Source organism: Eulemur rufifrons, chromosome 5 (genome assembly GCF_041146395.1).
Source record: "Eulemur rufifrons isolate Redbay chromosome 5, OSU_ERuf_1, whole genome shotgun sequence".
NCBI lineage: Eukaryota > Metazoa > Chordata > Mammalia > Primates > Lemuridae > Eulemur > Eulemur rufifrons.
The window spans coordinates 31,673,064-31,693,983 of NC_090987.1; the positions used below are offsets into that span (position 1 = coordinate 31,673,064).

General features: G+C 38.2%; 1 protein-coding gene across 15 annotated transcripts in view; it reads left to right on the forward strand.

The window, feature by feature from the left end:
• The first annotated feature begins 253 nt into the window (after positions 1-253).
• The window catches only part of NOL4 (nucleolar protein 4), a 322,420-nt gene continuing 301,753 nt past the window's right edge, over positions 254-20,920 (forward strand). For 5 of the 15 annotated variants that reach the window (XM_069468126.1, XM_069468128.1, XM_069468122.1 and 2 more), the window contains exon 1: positions 1,627-2,197. Coding sequence is in view for 9 of the 15 variants with exons in the window: in XM_069468122.1 (XP_069324223.1) it covers positions 1,934-2,197 (264 nt within the window). In the remaining 6 variants the exon portion in view is untranslated. Of the gene's footprint in view, positions 2,198-2,709; positions 3,159-20,920 lie in introns of those variants that run through there. The other 10 variants (XM_069468124.1, XM_069468127.1, XM_069468119.1 and 7 more) reach the window with 4 other exon arrangements.

Here is a 20,920-nt window from a genome sequence, read left to right on the forward strand (position 1 = left end):
TGCTCCTTTCTGCCACCTGGCTGCCGGCGGGCCCGCTGCTACCTCCTCCTGCCTCTAACCTGCAGCCTGCAGCATGCGCACTGCCCCCGGGATCCCTAAATGGGACAATTCTGCCCGTGACGTCAGCGCCCAGCCGTCTCCACAGAAACTTTTGTCCCATCGGCCAATCAGAGAGCTTGGAACGGGCCGGGGAGGGGAGGGGGGAGGAGAGGGAAGTGGGAGGGGTGGGGGTGAGGGGAGAGGCGAGAGGTTTAGTGTGTGGAGCAGCTTGCGCTCCGCCCGGGCTGTCAGTCCCGGCTCCAGCCGCCGCGAGACCTTCCCGGAGAGGCGCGCACACACAGCGCACCCCCGGCGCCCCGCACACCCTCGCTCCCTTGCTCACACACACGCGCGCACACTCAGCCTGGCCGAGCGGGAGCCACTGACCATTTTGCAAGTGCCGGGACCAGCTGCTACGCGGTGGGCACAAACACCCCGAGTTCCCATTCGGGGCTTTAGTCTGGGAGACGACGACGAGGGGAGAAGGTGGGCTGCGACGCGGGCCAGGCGCCGGGCACCGGTCGGGCAGCCTTCCTGGCACAGCCGCTCCCCGGGACGGGCGCGGGCCTCGGCGGAGAGTAGAATAAAGAGGAGCGGCCGCGGCCGCTGTGCGAGGAGGATGGGAACTCCCCTATTTCCAGCTCTGGAGCAGACGGATGGAAGTCCTGAATGGAGCAACTGCTGACTTCATTTGCTTGGAAAAATCGTCCAGGGGAACTCATATTTGGCTACTCTGAGCAGTGGAGGGGGTGTCCATGACGTGGCAGGGGGAAAATAGACAACCGAAACCTCCCGTGTGAACTGCAAACTGTATCCAAGCAAGAGGAAAATGATCTGTCTACATATTTCAATTTCACTCAAAGGGTTTCAAGCATCTGTATCATAAACTTACTTCTATGTCTTGTACCCAGTTCAGCAGAAACCAGAGGAGTCCTGTCTAGGGACCCCATCATTATCCGGGAGACCCGCCGGCAGCGGCCTGCCTTCGTTTACCCACGTCCCCCTGGAGCGGATGTCTGTTTGGGGTACTACAGTTTATCCTGTAGAACTATGGCCAAATCTCCATGAATGCTTTGCAAATTTCCAGCACTTAACTCCCGGGACCTACATGCTGGGCTGGAATTTATTCCAAATGCATCTGAAGAAATGACATTTTAAACCGTTTTTAAAATATCTTTTAAAAAAATTCCTGACAGCAGGATTTGATAAGCTTAAAAACATGACAGGTAAGAACTTTCTCTCTTTCTAGTCCCAGAACGCCCGTGGCAGGAAAGGCCAAAGCAGAGCAGGACCCAGGAGGAAGGAGAGCCCGGGACCCGTGTGCCCTTCGGGGCTTGCAGGAGCTCGGCTGGGCGGCTGCTTTCGGGAGAGGCACAGCCCTTGCTTCTGGACCACGGGGCCAGCGCCTGGGGAAGCTTCTGGGGCGCGCGCGGGGAGGCGGCGCTGCGCTCCACCTGCCCTGCCCCGGACGCAGCCTGGGGGCGAGGCGTCGAGGGACCAACCCAATTCAATATTAGGAATTTTAATAAACCAAGGAATGGGATTTTAATTATTCAAAACCTAGCTCCTCTGGGCCAGATGCTGTTGGGATGGTCCTGGTCACACAGTATTAAAGAGACCTATCACTAAAAGGACGAAAAAAGCGTCCTAGACATCCGCTGCAATTACGAATGAACCAGACTTGGTAGCACAGGGCATTGATTGCTGGTGCCCAACCGGACGGACCCTCCTCCCCTCTCTCCCCATTCCTCCCCCCACCCGAGGCAGCCTCCTGCGGCGGCGGCCGGGACCTCGCGTCCCTGCATCGTGGCTGGGGCTGCATTTTTCATGAGCCCGGGGTGAACAGGTGCGAAGTGCGGCGGGAGCATCCGGCCAGCGGCCGGGAGCGGGGAACATGGAGAGCGAGCGCGACATGTACCGCCAGTTCCAGGACTGGTGCCTCAGGACTTACGGGGACTCAGGCAAGACCAAGACGGTGACCCGTAAAAAATACGAGCGGATCGTCCAGCTCCTCAATGGCTCCGAGTCGAGCTCCACGGACAACGCCAAATTTAAATTCTGGGTCAAATCGAAGGGCTTCCAGCTGGGCCAGCCGGATGAGGTCCGCGGGGGAGGCGGCGGCGCCAAGCAAGTGCTCTACGTGCCTGTCAAGACCACGGTGAGTGACTCGCCTTCCTCTGTTATTTGTCTGCCGGAGCAGCCCGCGGGGAGGGAGGAGGGGGGGAGAGGGGGAGCCGTGAGCCACCGTTGGCTCGTGTGGCCCCCACCTTCCTCAACCCCCTCCCCAAGTCGTCCCCACTCGCATTAGCCAGGCGCGTCTTCCCCACCGTGGAGTCTTTGTGGTCCTTTATTTTAAAGCGGCAGCGCACATCCAGAGCTGACCGCCCTCCCCGCCTCCCGGCTCCCGGACCTGCTGCTGGAGCTTCTTTCCCCGGGTCGGGCGGCGTCCGACGTCCTCGGGCTGGGCCATTGTCCCATGTCCTTCACTGGGCGCCTGGCGCATGTCCCACCGCCACCACCGCGCATAAAGGCCAGGCTAGACCCCCAGTCGCACGCTCTGATAACAGACGATTCTGATCGATCGATAGTGTACAGTGTCTCCTTATTGGCATACAGCCCGAATGGGGCGCTAGCGGGGGGATGTGGGGTTTTCCCCAGGACACTATCAGGTTTTATTGTTAGACCGCCGCCCGGGAGACGCGGGGCAGTTTGAATGCCTTGATCGCTCCCACAGATCGTTGCCAACGACTGTTTGGATTGTAGATAAGGTCCTGGAGATTCCTCCTCCCCGCCCCCCATTCCCTTCCTCTCTCCCCCCGTCCACAAATAAAGCTGCAGCTAGAAGATGAACAACAAAGAGAGATGGGTTTGGGCGCGATCAAATGGTGTGTATTTGTTCCTCTTTCTGGGGTTGCGCTAGGCTCCTGGCCACAGCGCTCTAGCCCGGGCGCTGCGAGGCGCGGGCAGTGAGAGCCCAGTATATTTCAGCTTCGCGCTGCAGACGCCGGTGGGGCTGGGGAGCGGCAGCAGCGTCGATTTTCTTTACAAGAAGATGGGAACTGTGGGCTACAAGTAGGATTGCAGATCAGATGTATAAGACCTTTCTGCATCATGCTACGGTGGGTACTCGCCTGGAGTAGGGGTGGGGGAGGCTATCTGGCATCCTTTGTATTTTTGCCTCGCTTTGGGTTTCTCGAGCATTTGCTCCTTTTTCTTCCTCTCGTACTGGCAACTGTTTCCCCATGCAATATCCTGGAGGATGCTTAGAAAGGAGACGTCTTGAAAGCTATTCTATCTCTAATGGAAGTATATCAAATTGGAAATATGTTCATGAAAGGTTTTTTTTTTTTTTTTTTTTTTCCAGAGCATTATTTAGAGGAATCTTAGGTTTGGAAATCAGTTTATGGTTTTCTGAGATTAATTAGAAGTTGTTTGAAGGATGTATATTTCTTCTGGAATTTATATAGAAAGTGGGAAATGGGAATAAAGGTGAAATGGAAACACATTAAAAAAGTTCTGTAGTTTTTTTCTTTAATATACTATTGTTACGTTTCTAGGAGGTAGATCTATAAATGTAGCCTTCTCCTTTAACATGTGGCACCGCTAAAGACAATGGTGAGATATTGTCTGGCTTTACTAAATAATAAGGACAGATTGGCATGAATTAGAACTGAGATTTATTTACATCTGGATGAGGCAGAAGTCTGTTGTAGAGAATGAAGTGCTTTGAGTCATTTGTATTGGGAATAACATTATGAACCTGATGTAAAACTTAATTTATTGTTAGACAAATTAGAATTCAAAACATAAGAACTTATTTTCCTCTGGACAGTACTAAGTTAACTGAATGAATGAAATAATCATTTAAGATATATTTACTTAAAGTATACTTTAATAATATGTGTTTTAAGGAAAGATTGCTAGCTGGGAAGTTTTTCACCCCTTTTAACGTTAAACTTAAGTTCCTGTCTTTCATTGTCAGATAGATTCACTTGTGTATTGATACAATGAGTTTATACTTGTACGGGTTCAGCTACATCCAATATATGCATTAATGCATGTGTCCTTTTAAAACATTAATTAAAAACTCTAAATATCATAAATTCTGTAACAGTTTCAGAGGTACTAAGATAGTCATGAATGCCAGTTATTCAAACTAGCATTTATATGCTCAGATACCCTTATTTCAGTCAAAAATTATTGCAAAGTTGTTAAAGAATTACTGCTAGGACATCTAATGTAGAGTGACAACTCCTAAGGTAATAATAAAATAACACATGTTTCTCTTTTCAGGAAAAATACCATATATTTATGGGAGATCTAATTCAATCAGGTGATATTTTTAGATAATGGTTTCCATGTAGTTAAGAGCTCTGCTTTTCATTCAAGCCTGTTTTGGAATATTGAAGAGGTTTTTAATTTATGAACTCTTCTATCGCTCTTTATAAAATTTTTATACTGCTCCTGACATAGAATTATAGGCTCCTCCTTCTCTGAGAGACAGCCAATCGTCATTTCAATGAGTCAAAAAATAAATAAGAGATTTCCTTTTATCATGTGTTTTTGAATTATTCTTTTCTTAAACATATGTTGATTTTTCTTTATAATGGCGGGAGTGAAATCACCAAGACAAAAAATACATTTTCTTTTAATTCAAAGGTATATATTGATCAAAATAAAATACTTTATTTGAATGATATTTTCAAGTAGACTAAGAATCATCCTAAGTTACTTGAGGTTTGAGGGTTCTCAGCTGGCTTTGCTGTCAGTGAGAGATGCTTTGCTCTTGATGTTGCAGTAACCCACTGCTGCTGATAATTAGACATCATTACTACTGTGAAAGGGGAAAGAGAAAAGGGGAGAGGACAGGCTGAGGCTAATTAACTGTTCTAGTTTAATGAAAGAAAGAGAGACTGATAGCACCTGGGAGGCTATACTAGAACAGAGTAGACACACTACATAGACTTAATTGAAACAAGACTATCCTTCAGTCTCATGGTTAAAGAAGCTTCTGCATCTTATTTTCCTAAAAGAAGAGATGTAGCTTTGCAAATACTCTCCCCCACTAAAGCCTAAACTTAACTGATGATAAAATCAAGCAAGTGACAGCTGACTTAAAATAAAGATGTTGACTACTGGAAAAGATAAACATGCCCTTTAATATTTGTCTTGGCCAGGTCCAAAGCCAAGGGACATATCTGTCACTGATGTTTAGATTGCTCTGTGATCGGGGAGATACTGTTTGGTCACCAAGCAACAACATCCTGCAACTCAGCCATTTTAAGTCTGGAGTGGGACCTGTGCTTTTGTGCACCTGCCCACACGTGCAGAGCATGAGCATATAGTTTGCTGAGTATCCCATCTGTGTTTTTTCCATACTACCACTATTTATATTTCTTTCATTGAAGGTGTCAAAAATTTAGAAGAATGAAGCGATGAATGACTTAAAACAGTACTGAAAAATATATAACAAATGTCTGGCATTGATTATAAGAAACTTTTAATCAGTACTAAATTCATTTAAGGATGGTTACTCCTTTGATAGTTCTCATTTAGTTTGTTTCTAGACACTTTTGATCTTCATTAACATTTTGTTTTCTGGCAACAATTAGTTGAAATATCACACTTATAATTTAAGTTACCAAAACACATTATACCACTTGGTATTATGAATGATAATCTTAGAAAATAATCAGAAAATTTATTAAACCCTGTTTTTTAAAAGCTCACTGCATTGTGTAAAATATTAGGAAATTTGGTAAGCTCATGTTTTTTGTCTTTCAGTCTCAAGCAAAGTAATGAGTACCAAAATTGTGTAATTAAATAATGTAAGTAATACTTATCTTGACCAATATTTGTAGGAACAGACACAAAGGTCAAAATTTTGCCTTTCTTGTATTTTTTCCTTATTATTTATTCTAACACAGATCATAAAATGAATCTTAATCCAGAAATGAAAATGCATTATCTTTAGTTATGTCATTTATGAATGATGATTTATTCAGTTCTGCAATCTGTTGTCATGTTATTCTTGCTGTGCATACTACTAATTGATTACTGTACAGTGATTAGAATGAATATTCATGGACTGGTTCATAAACAGTTACTGTTTTTGTTCTCTGACCATGGTTTTGGTTGTAAGTCCTCCATGCTACATCAGAGTGAAAGAAATAATACCTCATGAGTCTGTATACCTTTCCACCTGGTCTAACTTCATGCCTGAGGCCCACATCACATATATTAAACTTTGATCTGGCATTTGCTACAGAGCCAGCTGTCTATTATTATGCTTTGTATCTATGACATAGAGACAAATCACAGGAGTAGTTACTGAGACAGAAGCACATTTTTGCTTATCTTCTAAACTTCCATAGTGGGCCTTGCTGCTGGCAGCCAATGCATTGTTCTCTTCATTAAAGTGCTTTGGGAGGACCCTGTGGCATTGAATTTTGGGGTCAAACAGATCCCAAGGTGAATCTCAGCAATGTGATTTCTTAGCTGACTTCAGTGGTTCCTTGTGAAATTGTTGTGAGGAATAAATCACCTATGACAAGTCCCTAGCATGGTGCCATTGTCAGCTCTTAGGGAATAGTGGGGACCTTTAGTAGAGGCCACTCTGGCTTAAGTATTAAGGGGCAAGGGGACTTATAAAGACAATGCCCCGAATATAAAGAGGAAATTAGACTCTGTTAGTATATGAAGACTATCCCACACTTATTTCCGAAGGCATCAGTTCTTGATTTTGTCCTTGGTTCTTCCTTCTCTTAGTAGTAACCACAATGGGGCGGGGGACAAGATTCAGCACTCATATATATTTCTTTAATAAACTTCCTTCCTGAGCCAGCTGGGATTTTACTCCTCAGGGGTTTACTCACTGCATGAGATAGAGGAAAGATGAAGAAGAAAATACAGGGATATAGCAGCAGAACTTTTAAGAGTTTCAATCCTATGTCAAGAACATAAAGTCCTTTTCTTAATAGCTGTTGTATTTGTTAAGCCTTTTTTGTTTAACTAGGAAATAATAATGTGAATCTCATGTTTTAGGTTATATTAATTTTCATAATTGTTGGATAACAAGATAAAATAAACTTCATGGCCAGCATAGATGGCAAGAAACATGGCCTAGTGAGCAGAGTGTAGATTTTAGAGCATAATTTAAATCCTGGCTCTGATGTTTACTGGAGATGTGAGTTAGATAAACTTCCTTAACTAAAGATACAATTTACTCTTTGTAATATGTCAGTAGCAATACTTGATTTAATAGTTTTGCATAATATATACTAACATGTGATATATAGGATGTGCTAATATCTATAAAATTTTATGTATATATATGTACAAAAAAGAATGTGTTATATGCCTAGCACATGGTAAATGATGAAAAAGTAGTTGTTTTATATTAACAGAACAAGAACATCATGATGTAATTATAATTTGATATATATTATGAACTCAAAATCACACCACAACATGGAGTTAAAATATAAAGTGCATTTGTACATATGTGTGTATATATTATTCAGATAGTCTGCCTACTCCATTTTAGGAAAACAAAAATGTCTTTGTTTTGGTAAAAGTGATACCTTCTCATTGTTTAAAAAATCTAAGTGAAAAGGAAAGAAAAAAGTTTAAAATCTCACACCAAATCTACATCCAGATACATCATCAACTAATTCTGACCATCATTTTAGATGTCTGTTTATATATACCATATGAAGATAAGATATAATAATCAATAGTTATTTATGGACAGGCAGAAATAATTTTCTAAAACTGACATGATCATATGGCAGTTTAAATAAAAATATATATTTCCAAATATAACAAAAGAAGAAGAAATACATGAAATTCAGTCAATTGTTAATAGATAAATGTTTCTTCTCACAGATATTTATTTCTGAAGACAACAGAAAATATTGAAAAAACTTTGAGACTGAATTACATTTATTTTGCCAACTGCAAGTTTCAATTTTATATAATATTGACTTTCTCCAATGATAAATGAGAAACAAGCATATTTTCACCTCTTTCTGTCTCCTTGTTGCTTAGATACTGGTTTATATTACATTGCATTTATTATAATTATTATATATGACTTTATATTCATTATATATTATAATTATGTTTGCACTGTCAAGGTTTTTGATATTTATTTCAAAGTACATAATTTCATTCCTACAAATTTTGCTGTTGTTCATTTTTAAATGCTTATCCCTTCTTTTACCTTTGAATTCTTTGACTAGCTCTAATTCCTGATCATCATCTTTTTCTAAAGCATTCATGCATTCTATTCTTTGAGGTTTATATGCAGTTGAGAATGTTCGTCCTTTGCCTTTTATACCTGAAGGACAACTAACCAGGAGTAGATTCTTTATTACACTCTTTCCCCTAGAACATTGTAGATACTGCGTGTGCTGTGTAAAATTCCAAGGCAATCTGGTTTTCCCCAGTTTCATGAATTGTGCTTACTTCTTTATCCCTGAAATGAAATCATTTTCCTAAGATATATTTGCAACCTTGTGTCACTCTGTATTTCTCCTGGGTAATTATGCTCCTGTTCATGGCTCCGGTCCTGTCTGTGTTCTGGTACTTAATGCATATCTTCTGAAGTCCAGATCTGCACAGTCGACCCTTGAACGACATAGGTCTGAATTGTGATGATCCATTTATATGTAGATTATTTTCAATAAATATATTGGAAAGTTTTTTGAAGATTTGCAATAGTTTGAAAAAACTTTCAGACAAACTGTGATAGTTTAGAAATATCAAAAACTTTAGAAAAATTAGGTATGTTATAAATGCATAAAATATATGTAGATACTAGTTTATGTGTTAATTGACAGTTTTTGTTATTGGTAAGGCTTTTGGTCAACAGTAGACTATTAGCAGTTAAGTTTTCAGGGAGTCAAATGTTATATATGCATTTTTGACTGCACAGGGGTCAGCACACCTAATTCCCAAGCTGTTCAAGGGTCAAACGTATTTTGTATTTTCTGTTGGGTGTTACCATCAGGATATCCCCAAGTATCTCAAATTGAGCATATCCAAAAGTGAATTTTTCTTCTCTCCATTTCCCCATCCTAGCTCCTCCAAGCTGACGCATCTTTTTTTATTCCTTTTTTCCATGGATGGTAGAACAATTTGCTTACGCATATAAACCAAACATCTGTGTGGCAGGCTTGATTTCTCCCTTTTTCTCCCTGTTTTTAGTCAATACTTAACAGAGTATTCATGATTCTACCAACTTAATGTCTCCTAAATCCACCAGTTTCCTACCATCCCATCCTACCTCGTCCCATACTATACGATACCGTACCAGAAAATAATGCCTATTGCCTGATAATTTGGTAATTTTCCTCAAAACTGTTTTGAAGGAAGGGAGTTAATCTCTGATACCTGGCATAATGTGTGATGCATTGTTGGTGCTCAGTATTAATGGAATAAGTAAAAAATCACTTCCCAGTCTGATACCACATGATGGGACATTCTTAATTAATACCATACAACAGCTTCTTATTTCCCACCACACAGAGCTTTTTAGTTTTATCTGTATCTATATCTGTCCATCTGTCCATCCATCCATCTACCTAGTCATCTATCCATCTGTTTTAATTGTGGCAAAAACACACACAATGTAAAATTTACCACATTAATAATTTCAATTGTACGGTTAAGTAGTGTTAAGTATATTCACATTGTTGTGCAGTAGATCTCCAGAGCTTTTTTTATCTTTCGCAACTGAAACTCTGTGTCCATTAAACAATTCCCCATTTCCCTCTTCTTCCAGCCCCTGGTAAACTACAATTTTATTTCTGTTTCTATGAAATTGACTACTTTAGATACCTCATATAAGTGGAATCACACAGTATTTGTCTTCTTATAACTGATTCATTTCACATAACATAATGTCCTCAAGATTCATCCCCGTTGTAATAACATGTGACAGGATTTCCATTCTTTTTAAGGCTGACTAATATTCCATGGTATGTATATACCACATTTTGTTTATTCATTCGTTGATGGCCATTTGGGTTGTTTCCACGTCAAGATAACTGTGAATAGTGCTGCTATGAACATGGGTGTGCAAATATCTTTTCAAGATACTACTTTCAATCCTTTTGGATATATATCCAGAAGTGGGCTTGCTTGATCATATGGTAGTTTTGGTTTTAATTTTTTGAGGAACTTCCATACTGTTTTCTATAGAAGTTGCACGATCTTACAGTTCTACCAAGGGTGTACGAGGGTGGGAACTCTTTCAGGCTAAGAAATGCTGACGTTGTTCCTCATCAAGAGTTCTTTAATGAGCATACTTCTTCTTTAGCCGATTGTAAGTATTGAATGTAATGTAATTAGTAATAACATTATATCAATTATTTACATTTATCACATTCTTAATATAGGTTAATGATTGGGCTAATCATATTAAACAAAATGCCCCTTTAATCTTTACAGTAATTCTACGGTATTAACACTTTTTTTATTATACACTTGTGAAAATTTTAGTGTTAATTAAAGTGACTTCTAAAAATCACACAGCTTGGGGTGAGAAACCTTTTCAATTAGATTCCAAAGTCTTTGCATTTAATGGCTTGTCTCCAAACTCTTAAAATAATTTACCCCAATTGCTAAAAAAAAACTTGAACATTGTCCCAATATGTGCATTTTTGTAAACTACATATATATGTACACACACACACACAGCCCACTGTTCCCATACTTAACCTATTATAAAATATACTTAAAATATAAATATATTGGGCTGAGACTAAAATACAAATACAAGTTTTAATATTTCCCTCTTCACCTCAATAGCTTATCTCTTGCACTCCCTGGTGTATGCATACACCAGTTTGGAGACAAATATTCTAATCCTTAATACAGTATTGCCTAGCAGAACATTGTGGTTAAGACCTTACACTTCAGCTAAAATATTACCTCCTGAATTATAGGGGTGCCTCTGTAATTAGCTATCACAACATTAAAATAATAACCATACAGACCCATAACATCTATAAAGCAATTATAGAAGTTAGCTATTTGCATCAGAAGTGAGATTATTTCATGAAAGACATGTTTAAGGGATAGTGCACAGTCTAGAATAGCCAAAGTATAGGATACAGTGGGAGATGAGGTTGGAAAAGTAGGCTGGGGTGAAGTTATGGGAAGCTTCTAGTGCCATGTTGATGTTTAGACTCCATTCTGTAGGGAATGATAGCTACCAAAAATGTTTGATCAGGGATGTCATGATTAGGTAGCCTTGTGGATAGGAACTTGGTGTCTCTCAGTGGTTTATGAATACTACAAAATATAAATCAAATGGATAAAGAATAAAAGCTAAACAATTCCTTTAACTCAACAAACTGAAGTATTATACAGTTAAAATCAAATTAAAAAGCTTTAAATCAATATAATTCAATAGCTTGATGTTGCTGAGTCATACTCTACAGATCTCAGAATTTATTAATTCCAATAAAATAATACAAATAACAGGACTCTGAAACTTAAAGAATAGATTTAAAGGCACTTGAGATGAACATGGATTAAGTCATCTTGTGATAAACAGGTTTTTCTGTTGTGTGGGGCTTGAGGAGAAGTAAGTGTTGACCTCTTATGTGTCACTTTACTACATCCACAACTACAAAGACTTCCCGTTAGAGAAATACTTTTAAAAACCCAGAAGGAGAATTCTATACAGAATACTTATTCAAACACAGACCTTTTCAAAGTAAAATGGATACTACAAATATTTCTTAAAACGTAGAGTTTATGCTTTAAGGCAATATTCTGAATTTTACTCCAAGTTGTTTCTTGTTTATACTTCTTTGAATTTTATACCCGTCTTAGTTCATTTTGTGTTGCTGTGACAGAATACTACAGACTGGGTAATTTATAAAGAATAGGGATTTATTTCCTACGGTTCTGGGGGCCGGAGAGCCCAAGGTTGAGGGGTCCACACCTGGCGAGAGCCTTCTTGCTGCCTTCTTGCTTGGCAGGCGGGAGGTAGAAGGGCAAGAAAGCACATGCACAGGAGAGAAGGGAAGGGTGCCAAACTCATCCTTTTATCAGGAACCCACTTCTGCAATAATTAACCCATTCCTGAGATAACAGCATGAATCCATTCATGAGGACAGAGGCTTCATGATCTAATCATTTCTTAAAGGTCCCACCTCTCATCACTGTTGCATTGGGGATTAAGTTTTCAACATGTAAGGCCATGTGTGGTGGCTCAGCCTATAATCCTAGCACTCTGGGAGACCAAGGTGGGAGGATCGCTTGAAGTCAGGAGTTTGAGAGCAGCCTGAGCAAGAGTGAGACCTGTCTCTACTAAAAATAGAAACAATTAGCTGGGCATGGTGGTGTGCACCTGTAGTCCCAGCTACTCCAGTGGCTGAGGCAGGAGGATTGCCTGAGCCCAAAGAGTTTGAGGTTGCTGTGAGCTAGGCTGATGCCATGGCACTCTAGCCCAGGCAACAGAGTGAGATTCTGTCTCAAAAACAAACAAACAAAACAAAACAAAACAGTTTTAAATATAGGAATTTTGGTGAGCACACTCAAACCCCAGCAATACCCATATGCCTGTCTCTATCACTAAGGGTTCTTCAATTTTTGTACCTTGTGGTAGGTAGAATTCTAAAGTGACTCCCAAATGACCCTTGCCCTTGTATAAGCCTCTCTCCTTTGAGTGTGAGCAGAACCTGTGAGTATAAGTCCCATAGCTTCCATAATTATGTTATATGATAAAGTTGACTTCAAGAAAGAGGGATCTTTCAAGTGGGTCTGATCTAATCACATTAGCCTTTTAAAAGGAGGGGATGTTTTATTGGCTAGTCACAGAAGAGAGGAAGTCAGACTGATTTAAAACCTGAAATGTCTTTAATGTCGAGGAGGTTCTCTCTTGCTGAGATAGAGGGGCCATGTGGTTTTGAGCTGAGAGGAGCCTCTGGATGCTGAGAGCATACTTGGCCAACAGCTAGCAAAACCATGAGGACCGTAGTCCTACAACCACAAGGGAATGAAAGCTGCCAACAACCTAAGGGAGCTTGCAGGTAGATCTTTCCCTAGTGGTGCTTCCAAATGAGAATGCAGCTCGCTGACACTGTGAATTCAGCTTTAGGAGAACCTGAGCAGCTAAAATGTGCTGCTCTTCTTACCCACGGAAGCTGTGAGATAATGTTTGAGAAATTTTAAGCCACTAAATTTGTTGTAATTTGCTACCAGTAAAAGATAACTAATACGCAGGCCTTTAATGCAAAATTTCCCCAAACCATTTGTATAATAAAACAGGTCAAGTTTTTAAAAGCATATTTGACCAAGATTATTTACGGTTTAAGAGACAGCTGGAAATACTTTCAATGTTCTTTCCCTCTAATACCTAATGCATTGCCATTTTTATCGGTTTTGATATGATGGTCAATAATTCAGTAAAATATGTAACTTCTGACAGATCATTTGACATATTTAGTGACTAATGATTCCCATTAGGAATATATATATATATAAATTTATTTTTATTTCTCTCTTACTGTTTTTCAAGTATTATTTATTACATTATATTCCATCTATCTCCTAAACAAGATAGCGTACTAGTTTATGTTTTTAACAGTAGGATAGAGACAAAGAAGTACACATATCAAAAGAAATTATTATTCACATAATTATAATTAATTTACATTAACTATTTTTGAAAATGTAATAGAAAATATAAAAGTATAACATCTGTTCTTATTTATTAGAAATAACCATTCTATAATTTTATTTAAAAATTTTAAAAATATAATGTTGTGCATTTTGAAGAAGAGCTGCTAACATCTGTGGAATACAATATAGAAAATGATAGTCATAGACAAGTCTTTTTCTTTTGTTACGATATTAGAGGTAAATAGAAATTAGCTTCCCCTCTTTATGTTGTTTATTTTGATTTTTTTCCCCTTTCTCTCTGAGGTTTATTCAATAGGCTCTTATGTTCCACTCTTCCTAATTTTAATCAAGTATACATTTATGGTAGTTATTTTCACAGTTAAAGATTTTTGAAGTGTTTTGGAGCTATTAGAAAACTGGAAGGTTGAGAAAGATATTCAGAGTTTAAGTCCAGAAAGTTGAAAGCTTAATTGTCATAATAAGGAATAACCCTATTGGTTCTCACTGGACCTAACTGCAGTTGCCAGATGGCTGGAGGGTTTCAGGGGTTTAATCTTGGGACATGGGGCAAAGCTAAGTGGCACATATGGGGATCTAATGCCTAGTCTGGTCATATTAGTACCATGCTCTACCCAATTGACCTAATTAGATGAGATTTTAAAAACTAATATCAAAGGTTTGTTTGAGTATCAGATGTGGGTCATTGTTCTCTTAGCGGTCTCTGCTTCCATTCTCATTGGTGTTTACCTGGGGCCAAGAAAGGAGTTTTGCTGTTTGTTGTAGCTCATTTTTGTCTATAAAAGCTACCATTACAAAACAATTAATTTGATTATGTTTGGTCGCATTAATTTGGAATATGTAATTCAGAATTAGCAGTAATTTTCATAGGGGTAAGATGACATTTACCATGAACTAACTATTAAAGGAGGATTTAGCTACAAATTACTAATAATAAAACAGCAGAACGGGCATGTGTTTCAACTAGAACAAGAAAAAACTTTTTCTTAAACTGGCTCTATCCTCATATAAACAGTTCATATATTAATATCTATTCCATTATAAATGGCTCTCTACTTAATAAAGTAGGTGCTATGAATAATTACCCTTCAGCTAATTTGCATCACTCTGTTATCATATGTAGAGTATAACAATAATATGTTCCCTAGAATTTTCAAATAAGAAAAATAAGATCACCCTCTAAAATTTAAAATCACCACAGTTAATCGGTACAGTGATATCCAAAGTCACTTTGAAGTGACAGAATGGCCACAAAGCTGTAAGACTATAACCTGCTTCAAAACAGAATTAATGCTCTCATATAGTTTCATTAGTGAATTAAGCAAAACTGTCTCTTCCCTCTGTACAATATACTGGCATGGATAGACTCATTTATAATAGTCTACCCTGTGGTTATTTGTACTTTGTGCACATAAAATTGAGTTGTAGGCATAGAATTTGTTATGTTTTTCCCGTACCTTTTTTTTTCTAATTTCACTTATAATTATGCGATTTAAATATTTCATAAACTGATAAAATGAGTTCAAGAACTTAAATTCAATGCACTATGAAGACTCAAAATAAAGGCAAATTACTAAAAAAAAAAAAAGGCCTGTGGAAAATAGGAAAAAAATAAGTAACCTGGAAGGTTTCTGTACTACTTAGTTTGCTTTACAAATAATGACTAACTTCCCATTCTACTTTAAAGACATTGAAAATGGAAATCATAGACAATGCATTATGGAGAGTTTATATACTTGCAATACCAATCAGTAGACTCAAAGAAAATATCTTTGTTCTATCACAAAAGTTTATCAAATAATTATACATTAATATATACTAAATAAAATTTAATATTAAAGTATATATGTATTATCTTTTATGCCTTCCACCTTTACCTTCTTTTGATGTACTGAACAACTTCATGGTGGATAACAAGAGCTTTTTGAGTTAACATGCCAAGTGATGATAAGTAGTGTTTATCACGCATAGAACTATGAGTTAAATATATCAATACTAGATGTGGCCATAAGTAATATATTTTCTTGATGACATAGAACTTAGTGTTTCCTGAAGGTTTTATTATTGTTACGGAGGAAAATATTTTCATCTGCAAGAGCCTCAGGGATCTTAATTACTTGCTATTATATTATCCTCTTTAAATCCATATTAACAAGCCCCTTTCGATTATTTGAGTTCCTAACTGGCTTGACCAAAGAGAGAATGTACTGGTTCAACTTTTGCCAATGATTGGAATATTTAACAGTTGTATAATATTCTCGGTGTAGATTAGATTTTGGGTTTTATATTACTTTAATCTTTTGTGAGTTTCAGTTAAGTTTCACTGTCTGTATTTTAATCAACTTCTATGCATTGATGAGATCTCCAAAAAAAAAAAAAAAAAAAAATTACTGATGGCTGTTGAAAAGGGAAGGGGAAAAATGAATGCCAGGGAGGGAACCAAATGGGTCTGCTATAACTTGACTTGCTTAGAGATTTTTCTTCTAGTCAATCATTTTCTCTTGGTTTTCGGTTTCCTTGACATCCTGGCTGCTCTCTTCTAAGTAGGATTATTTTCTAAAGTATAGTACCTAACATATTTTTAGAGTTATAACAATGGTTTAATATAGATTTCAATTTTGTTTTTCTTCATTTAAAATTATTATTAATACAATTAACATTTCTCAATATTACTCCATAGTACTGATATTTATTTTGATGGCTTTACAAACACTTAAGTATCTGTACTATAATTTTCTTTACTATTTCCATATTATGTGTCATTTTATTTATTTCCTGTTTTAAGTCTCCCTTCCCACTGAATTATGATAGCTACTTTTTCTTTTTAAAAATGTGGGTGTTTATGTTTGTGAATTAGAATTGAGTTTTTTTGAACCTTGGAGGAGTTTACATGAATCTTTTTAGTAAGATTCCAAGAATTTTTTTGACTGTTGTTCCTGTCATCTAGCTCAGGACATCTTATAGTTTACCATGTTTACCAGTTACCTGGGGATCTTGCTAAAATGGACATATTGGGTCAGGGTAGGGCACATGTTTCCTTGTTTTTAAAAAATTACCATGTGGGATTCCAGTGCTGTCCATGATGGTATAAGCTCTCTATGGAATATCCCATCCACTGATTACACCAAACACTCTGGAAAGAATATAAACCACAACTAGCTGAAAATCTGAAAAGCAAACAATTGAGAGAAGGGGAATGGAAATCAACTACAAGTACATAGTACAAGGGGTAAGATTTCTGTCCCCTGCTCTCTTTCATCTCCTGGATTTAATCCAAGGTGAGCCTCAGTGATGGAACTACACAGTGAGAGCAGAAAGTGCAAATCAAATCCTGAGTACAAATTCTAAACCTCTTTTAGTCCAGAGGACCAGGAATAGGGGCCTCTGCCACCTAGAGAATGTGAGGACATCCCTATTTCTTTTTTCCTCCTATTTTTATAAATCGCCTACCCTGAGGGCAGCCCCAGTCATGGTGCTGCACCACTGACGAGATAGTAGCAGTGCCAGCAGAGAAGAACCTCAAAATTCGAGCGGAAAAACCCATCTCTTTGGCCTGAGGGACAGGTAGCAAAGAGTCCTTGTGGCCAAAGAGTGTGCGTGAGATCCCCGTCACTACTTTCTCTCTTCTGTACTGCTACATTTTCCTGAAGATGGCCCCAATCCCATGGAACTGTGCAACAGTGCACAAAGCTAAAACTCTAAGAGGAACTAAGGTTCCTAGGCGAGTGGTATCAGAAGATGGGAATCTGTTTGGAACCAGAGAGTGTGAGGGAAATTCCAGAGAGAAGAACCCCTAAACCTTGTATTTACTGTTCATTGTCAAGCTATGAATGTGCAAAATATGCCCAAAGCACCATAGCAAAGTCTTTGAGAATTGAATTATGATAAAAATCACTGTACAAGTCTTAGACTAACCCCTGAGCTGTCATATGCAAGGTAGACCCAAAGGAGCATAACAAAATTTGAAAACTGAACTGATATTAAATCACTACCACGAAGGCAAGACAGAACTGTTGGTGTGAATCTGATAGGATTTACTGCATGCTATCAAAATACAGCATTTTTTTCCAGAGGATTTTAACAGGACCCAGAGTTTTACAACATGATATTAAAAAGGTTCAGGATATACTTAAAATTATTTGGTGTATAAAGAATAGTCAACATGGACAAATTCTTAAGAGGGAAAAACATCTACAACCTGATGTCAACCCTGATGGGATGGGCCAAATGTGGGATTATGAAGGATTTTAAAGCTGCTATTATAACCATACTCTATGTAGAAAATGTAAATGGTTTTGAAATGAATGAAAAGGTAGACTCTCTCAGCAAAGAAAGAGAAACTATAAAAAATAATCAAATGCAAATATCTGAACTAAAAAAAGTGATAAAAATTTACTAAATGGGCTCAAGAGTAGAATAGTAATGACAGATGAAATAGTGAGTTTAAAGATAGATCAATAGCAATTACTCTATCTGAAAAACAGAATAGATAAAAATGAAAAAATAAACACAGCTTCAGGGATCCATGGGACAATATCAAAAGGTCTAACAGTTGTGCCACTGGAGTCATAGAAGGAGAGAAGAAAGGAATGGATGCAGAAGAAAAATTTGGAAAAATAATGGCTGAACATTTCCCAAATTTGTTGGCAGACCAATTCAAGATACTTAGTGAAATTCAAACAAGATAAACTCAATGAAAATTATTCTAAAACACATCATAATGAAACTACTGAAAGGAAATCATCTTGAAAGCATCTAAGGAAAAATTACCAATCATAAGTAGACAAACAATAATTGAAATTACTGCAGACTTCTCATCAGAAGCCATGGAGTCCATAGGACAGTGATGCAATCTTTTTTTTTTTTTTTTTTTTTTTTTTTTTTTTTGAGACAGAGTCTCACTCTGTTGCCCAGGCTAGAGTGAGTGCCGTGGCGTCAGCCTAGCTCACAGCAACCTCAAACTCCTGAGCTCAAGCGATCCTCCTGTCTCAGCCTCCCGAGTAGCTGGGACTACAGGCATGTGCCACCATGCCCGGCTAATTTTTTCTATATATATTTTTAGCTGTCCATATAATTTCTTTCTATTTTTAGTAGAGGTGGGGTCTCGCTCTTGCTCAGGCTAGTCTCGAACTCCTGAGCTCAAACGATCCGCCCACCTCGGCCTCCCAGAGTGCTAGGATTACAGGCGTGAGCCACCGCGCCCGGCCGATGCAATCTTTTTAGAGTACTGAAATAAAAGAATTGTATATCCAATGAAAATATTTTTTTTTAGGCAAGAAGGCAATATAAAGACATTCTTTGATGAAGACAATGAATTAATTGCCAGCAGACTTAGTCTAAAGTAAATGCTAAAGGAATTTCTTTAAGATGAAAGGAAATGATCCTAGAAGGATATTTGGAGCTTCACTAATACAGGAAGAGTAATAGAAATGATAACTAGGCTAATTTTTCATCCTCTAAATTTTTAAAACTGTGTATGACTGTTGAAAATAAAAATTATAGCATTTTCTGATGGGGTTTTCTATCTATGCAGCTGCGGTATGTATAACTCTATATAACACATAAAGGATGTTCCCTGACCGCAAAGGGTTTAAACTATAAATCCATAAGACAAAGTTATCTGGAAATTCCTCAAGTATTTAAAGATTAAACAACATACTTCTGAATAATCCATGGGTGAAAGAGGAAATCTCAAGACAAATTAAACAGTATCTTGAGCTGAATGAAAAATGATAATGTAACATATCAAAATTTGTAGGATGCACCTTAAGCAAGGCTTTGAGAAAAATTTATGGCAGTCAGTGAATATATTTCAAAAGATGAAATGTCTCAAATCAATAATCTAAGTTTCTACCTAAGAAATGAGAAAAAGAAACTCAGTCAAACTGAGTGAAAGCAAAAACTTAATTTTACTTAATGCCTGGTAATCTTGGCAAATACGAAGTGCCCTTTTGCCAGAGGTTTTAAGGTTTGATGCTGGTCCATACAGTAACATAGCCACAGAGTGGGGAGGTTATTTGGCTTTGGTTATCTGCTGATAGCCTTGGCATCTGCTTATATACACATTTCCCCTTACAATTTGCTCCTATCAAGTAGATTGGTAATGTGATACACTTGTTCCTGAACATAGGGAATACATAATTTTGGGACCCTCTTAAATATTTTGGCATCTTTCTTGAAGTCATGGGGTGAATTCACCTACTCTCCTGGAGACTGTGTCATGTTAATATGTGTTAGAATTTCAGTTATCTCTGTTCTGTTCACAAGCCACTTTGGGTGTAGAAAACTATAAAAGACGTTGCTACGTATGAATTTCAGGAGATCCCAAAACTATCTGGGTTTAGCTTCCTAGAATTCTTAGACATTGGGGAGCATAGAGAGCAGGGCTACTTCTCAGGAATCCATGAATATGTAAGTTACATGTTCTTCCTTTCATGCCTCTCTCTTCACCCACTGAGAGAACTGTTATCTCATTGGAAGTATGAAAACTGTTTATTACATTATCAACATTCCTTCAAGTCTGTTGTTTATGGTATAAACATTATGTGATGAGTTCTCCAGACTTTAGGCTTCTGAAGCTCAAAAGCTTAGGCTCCTGCAATTCCAAGTAAACTTTTGAAACGTAAAATCTATTTGTTTCAAAATCCTTGAACATTTATAAAAAATGAGTTCCCATAACAACCTTTATCCAGGACAATGAGGATGGAATGTTCTAACAACCTGGTTTAGAGAAAGGCCCAGAATACACATAGAAACGCAAATGAAATAAATCAGTTAACACTTCAGAATTTCTCCTCAATATATGTGAAATGGGGACAGTAAATGGTGTCTACTTCCCATGATTATTGTGATGATTAAATATGTCAATGCACATGATGCATGTGACAGTTTCTGACAAATTAGTAATTTAACTATTCTTCCGTTTTTCCCATTATTGTAACCTCTTTCTTATACAATTGGTATGAACATATGGGACTTATTCAATTATCTATGAAACAATTCAGAAAAACAGTATGGTTGAAGGGAGGCTTGTGGCCATGGCAGTGGACTAGAACATGCTGGCTAAAGGCAGGGTAGGGACTGACTTTTCTTCACCTATTCATTCTTTCTACCCACTATCCAGGATAGATTTTGACTGTAGCACATTTTAAAAAGTCTTTTAATGTAAATGGAATGATTTGTTACCCTAGCCTTGAAATGCAGCATTTGCAAAATTATAAAA